The 6000-nt window shown below is 38.4% G+C and overlaps 1 protein-coding gene across 1 annotated transcript; it reads left to right on the top strand.

Annotated features, from left to right (window-relative positions):
- The first annotated feature begins 1480 nt into the window (after positions 1-1480).
- On the top strand, positions 1481-4423 carry LOC142879025 (troponin I, fast skeletal muscle-like). Its single transcript, XM_076012400.1, has 6 exons — positions 1481-1584; positions 1688-1724; positions 2825-2953; positions 3637-3726; positions 3891-4067; positions 4229-4423. The coding sequence occupies exons 1-6, from the start codon at positions 1577-1579 to the stop codon at positions 4313-4315; spliced, it is 528 nt and encodes a 175-aa protein (XP_075868515.1). The 5' UTR covers positions 1481-1576; the 3' UTR covers positions 4316-4423.
- Positions 4424-6000: the final 1577 nt, after the last annotated feature.

Below are 6000 nucleotides of genomic sequence, written 5' to 3'. Positions count from 1 at the left end.
TGAAAGCTTCTTTGGTTATTTTCGATGCTACTTTTTGTAATCTTTTTTTTTTTTTTTTTTAACTTTGCAATTAAATCTAAAAGAATTGAAACGAACAATGTGTGTAAACTAAATATTAATATTCATAGACAAAGGCAGATATAAAGTATTCTTACGCCTCCAAATATAGCTATAAGAAAACGAGGGCTCGCTATAGCTGAATCTATATGTTGCAATTTATGTCAAGATTTTGTGTACAGAAGAAAGGATATAGGCTATATTTACAGATATAATCATAAAACTCGAGATAATGTGTTCATAGAAAGCCATCTTGGAATTAGCTATAAAGAAATTGTTTGTTTATAGTATGTATGTGTGAATTTATCTCATTGGAGAATTGTAATCGTCCAAAAATGGATCTATGATTTAAATGAAATTGTTTACACAATTAACCTTGCAAATAAAAAAGTTCATTAAACTATATACAGTGGAACTCAATGTTTTAATGAAAGTTTCCAAAAGAGCAAATCTAGCAGTTTTTGCACAACAATAACACTGGCAGTAGAACAGAAGGGACGGAAGTCTCACGATCTCTTTACTGTTAGACAAAAATGGTTCAGGCAACTGGGCAGGCACTTAGGTTCTTACATGTCCTGAAATGTCAAATTATACCAATCAGTGTAGTTACAGTGGTCTATCCGTAAATAGAACATTTGGATCACCTGTCCCTCCCTCTTAGCTTCCATGGTGGTGTAGCAGCTGACTACCACAGGAACCAGTAAGAGCAATAAATCCTCCCAGTTTAGAGTTGACAGCTGCTTCTAGACTTTTTTTGCTCCACCAACATCGACACAAATCTGTCTCCATCACACATTTCCCTTCCTGAGCAAGAACCACATACAAAGAAAAGAATAATTATGCGGCAGACTTTCTAGAAGTAAATGCATATCACGACGACAAAACATGACATAAAGTATATGTAGATGTTTGTTCAACCTTCATTTTTAATGATTATATAAAAACAGTTCTACATGAATTACATGAATAAGCAAAGAAGATAAAGTTTTCATTGCACCAGTTCAAAATCATTTGTTGCGATGGTTGGGGCTTATTGAAATATGAGTTATCAAAGTAACATTTATTTTTCCTTTTTTCTATAAATATTTCTATAATGACATCACTGTCTGTGAATGTGACAAAGTAAATAAAAGGTTCTGATTCAACCAATCTGGCCACTATCTGCTGTTCACAAAAAAAAAAGAGCATTAACAGCATGCATAATAAAGATAGAACCCTAGAAAGTTTAGTCCTTCAGTTGAACAAAGACCAAAGGTTCCTCCTCATCCCTGTCTCTCAGTGTTGAAGATGTGACAGACACTAGAAAATTCCTGAAGCATTTGTTTGAGGGTTCAGCTGCTCCTCTTGATCCCTGGGCCTGGGATTGAGGACAACTGGTGCCATGTATACACACACACACACACACACACACACACACACACACACACACACACACCAGACCAACACCTATAAACAGACCACAGGGCTGCGTTACTGGCAATCATCTCCCTTCTGCGGGCAGGAGACAGCAGCAGTCAGGATGGCAGAGTGAGTCCCAAAACACTATTTTTTATTTACCGTGCTTACAAAACATTCAGAATGCATGATCCAAATCCATGATTTTTTTTTCCTGTCTTTTGTGTCCGTGAAGGAAAAGGATAACATTGACACGGAGGAACCAGCTCAAGGTGAGTTGGGGACATTAAGAAGTTGGCAGATTCTGTGAGATGTTCAGACGCTTGGTCTTCACATTCACACAGTTTGGACGAAAGTCTTTGGCACTTGAGTTTTTGTGTGTGTTTAAATGTAAAATTCTATACAGCTATGTGTTAAAGCACACATTTATGAGTTACATGTAATTTCATTTGGATAACAGTGACAGCAACTGACTGGAAGCATGAGGAGACATAGTACGGTTGTTTTCATCTGAAATTATGTCAAACAAATACATTAATCCATTGGTTTTGGCTGTGGCTGTCAGCCTCTTATTTGCTAGTGTCTGCTTTAATCCACTATCTGTGGCATCCTAATGTTAAATAAATTGAATTTTCTTCTAGCCATCATGTAAAAAAACAAACTTTTGCCGAACTATTTTGCCAAAAATGCATCAAATATGTAAACAAAATCAGAGCGATTTGTTTTTTTAGATTCAGATTTTAGTGAAAGTATTTTTAATACACCGCTTGACATACAACTCGTATATTTACAATTCACCATTTGCTAATTGCCACCCCCAATGGTTACTGCTGTTCATTCACACCAGAAAAATCAACATTGATTCTCTACTTTGAGGAGAGATATTCTGATGGAAAGTATATCCAATTTCGTGAGTAATAGTCCGCAAATGTCAGAGAGAACGAGACAGAAAGGCCTCCAATATGCATTTAGGCCGGGCGGCTCAGAGAACCTCTGGTTTTGTGGACGAGGCAAATCTGTGGCAAAGCAAATGGTTTAAACAGGTTTATTGACAGAATTAATAATTAAACGGAGATCGAGACATGATTTTTCACTGCGAAGACCACGGCAGTTCTCGGGACAAGCTGGAGAGGGATGGTGAGGGAGTACTGCAATCAAAAATCTGTCCACTAGATGACACAATTTTACCCACTGTACCTTTAAGTTTTTTGGTGAATGAACCTCCTATCTAAATGGAGGAGGAAGGAATGACCCGTACTACTTTCAAATACTAGAGGGCAATCTATGAAATTCTGAGCTGGCTTAGAAGCATTATGGTTTTAAAAAAACAAACAAACAGAACCTTCACACCATGTGGTCCTGTTACTTGCAGAGTTTGCTGCTGCAGATCGGCGAGGCGATGCTGGAGGAGGAGGCTCAGGAGGCAGCCAAGGAAAAGAGCAAGTACATGAAGGAGCAATGTCCAACAATCTCCGGCAGAGGCAGCATGCAGGAACTCCAGGTAGACGTCCGGCTGCGGTTCACATTTAAGAAATCACATTACCAGTGTTTCCTCACAATGATCACAGTCTCTGTCTATCCTGAGTCAGAAATCTCCATACAAATCCACCTCTGCTTGCGTAAGTGTGTTTTCTAAACCATGCAGCTTAAAGAAAATGTCCCTTTGAGATGTCATTAAGGTCACTGACACCTTATCTAAGTTTCTGGCTACACCACCCCATCCAGGTTTTGGCTCCGCCTTCTGAGATGGCCTCATTTTGTAGAGCATCAGCATCAGTTTTAGCAGGAGGCTGCAAACGGAGGGGCAAATATGCTGTCTTCTGAACATCCAGAGTTTTATTGTTTTTTTGTTAGAGGCTTCTCAAATGGAGTGAAATCAACAATTGGATAATGGGTGGAATGTTGGACCATGTCTAATTGGGGCCGATATAGTTCGATTGATTCCATAAAGAATCTCCAGTCCTGGTCCCTGCTTCTGCCATCTGACGTCATTGTCACATGGAGTCCTTGGTCAAGTTTCCCCGCTTTAGTGTTGCAGTCCACCAAGGCATCCCCAGATTTCACAAAATGTTCAACGTATACAAGCGTTGACGTATGGGACGCACTTAAAACCTAAACTTTCTGTCTCAGACTCAAAACCAGTTCAATAAATAAAGAAGTCTTTACCCTCTTTTCAAACGAAAGGAGTTGTGCAGAAAACTCCACAAGCAGATGGACTTGGTCGACGAGGAGCGATATGACATGCAGTTAAAAGTCAACAAGTCCAATAAGGAGGTAAGAAATGAAAACAATCTACGCTCTCACTTTAGCGTCCTCATAATAAGCTCAGTGTTGTGTTGTTAGCTGCCAAAATCTGGTCGTAAATTCAGATTTAGCACATTCCTTGACTGCAACCGGTTTTCATGGGTGAATACATCATCAAACCACCCTCCCTGCAGATTGACGACCTGAAGCTGATGGTTCAGGATCTGAACGGCAAGTTCAAGAAGCCAGCCCTGAGGAAAGTGCGCATGTCGGCTGACGCCATGTTAGCTGCCCTGCTGGGCTCCAAACACAAGGTGTCCATGGACTTGAGGGCCAACCTGAAGCAGGTCAAGAAGGAGGTGAAGGAGGAGGTGGGTTCTTCCGGTTTCACACTGGCTGTATAACAATGTAGTGGTATTTTTTTTCATATTTAATTTAATTTGATTTAATTTAATTTAATTTAATTTAATTTAATTGACAACTGCAAAAACAGAAGAAACATATTACCAACAACAAAACAAAATTTCTTCAGGAAAAACAAACAGGTGACTGGAGGAAGAACATCGAAGACAAGGCCGGTATGGATGGGAGGAAGAAGATGTTTGAGACAGAGGCCTAAATGTGCTGTTGTCTTGCATAATTTATGTCTGTTCATATATCATATATATACAATGTGTTTCCATGTAGATAAAAAAAATTTATTGTAAAATAAACAAGCGGCATGCTGTTTTTGTCTGTGTCATGCTTATAAAAGGATATATATATGTATATATATATATATACATACACACACACACACACACACACACACACACACACACACACACACACACATACATACATATGTATATATTTCAAAAAAATTAAATAACAAGACTAACAAAATCTATTGAGACATTGAAAGCTGGTTAATAACAAAATTATTTTAACTCTTACATTTGGTACAATTTTTTAATTTTAAGTACCGGTAAGTAATAAGAAAGACAGAGCGGCAGAATAGTGGACAATTTCTTTTTCATTTGAATCTTTCCTATATATGTATGATTGCATATTTAAGAATTAAATTTTAACTTTCTAATTCGTTAGCGACATTAATAGGAAATAAAAGTAAGAATGAGTGAGCTACAATAATAGACATGCTCAATGGCCAGGGTCGAATGCTAACACGGAATATACTGTATTATTGCGTGCACGCCGTATTACTTTAAACAACAAAGGGGCAAAAATGCCCCTTTAAAATCATATTTTCCTGTAATCAGCAGAATATAATTTTCTTTATAGAGACATATGTGTCCAGTCTGACTCAGTTGTCTTAATATTGATGTTGATGTTTAAATTTTAATTCTTCAGTGGTACAGGAGTAATAGGAGTGGCGGATACTGGCACACTTATGGTCCGGAAAATACTGCAACTCAACATAATGTTATCACCCTGATAAAGTGAATTTCCATCATAGCTTAATTGCATCTTTAAATGAATCTTGAAATTCACATAAGCATGTCCATATTCAATGATTAAATATTGAATTGCATAGCCTACATAGAGCATATGGTGAAAAGAATTGTAAGATTTTGTTTTATTTCTCTTCATTAATCAGATTCCCAAAACATCGGCAGTAGACAAGCATACTCTTTTTGCAGCTCTGTGCTCAGCAAAGTGCAACATCGCTCAAAATAAGACAATAGCAACACCTTCGGCCCAGATATGGACAGAGCTGAATGAGCAGCTAGACAATAAAATGTCTGCTTTCCAAAGTGATGCCAGTAATGCCAGCAGTGTTGAGTCTGACTGTGAAGAGAGTGATCTCAGTCGAACCCAGGACGATATACAAATGTTTAAAATTGAGCTTCCATTTGATAATGAACTCAGTTCATACCTGAGCATGTCGAGTACAAAAGGCTGCGTTCCCTGACCAAAAAAAAGGATGCACACAATCCTGAAGCCTCGCACCTGGACACACATTTTCAATCAGGAACTTTGGAGGCAAAGTGGACACCTAAAGTCCATAGCATACAGTTCATTGTAAGCTTCACAGCCTGTATGGAAGGAGGAGACGCTCACAAAGATGGTTAACAGCAAGTGGTTTGTTGAGGACAAAAAACAGCTCAGCCTCGCTTGACAAAAGTATGCCAAAGACGACAAAATTCCTCTGTCTGTATACACCAAAATTGGAACCCCACGGTCCAAAAAGTGCCCATCGATTTATGAACCCTCAATTTCATATTTCAGTCAAGTGGGTGGAGTCATGTTTCCTTGTCGATTTTCTATTAAGCTTGTTACGGGTAAGTCTCGCAAAAATAATTT

Source organism: Nelusetta ayraudi, unplaced genomic scaffold (genome assembly GCF_046127955.1).
Source record: "Nelusetta ayraudi isolate G7.1 ecotype Tasmania unplaced genomic scaffold, CSIRO-AGI_Nayr_v1 ptg000002l, whole genome shotgun sequence".
Classification (NCBI taxonomy): domain Eukaryota; kingdom Metazoa; phylum Chordata; class Actinopteri; order Tetraodontiformes; family Monacanthidae; genus Nelusetta; species Nelusetta ayraudi.
This window is presented reverse-complemented; position numbering and strand designations above follow the sequence as displayed.

Bases quoted from the DNA above. Each gene is read 5' to 3' on its own strand.
- LOC142879025 (XM_076012400.1), top strand. The intron at 2,954-3,636 runs GTAGACGTCCGG...TTCAAACGAAAG, and splicing joins GCAGCATGCAGGAACTCCAG to GAGTTGTGCAGAAAACTCCA. The intron at 3,727-3,890 runs GTAAGAAATGAA...CCCTCCCTGCAG, and splicing joins TCAACAAGTCCAATAAGGAG to ATTGACGACCTGAAGCTGAT.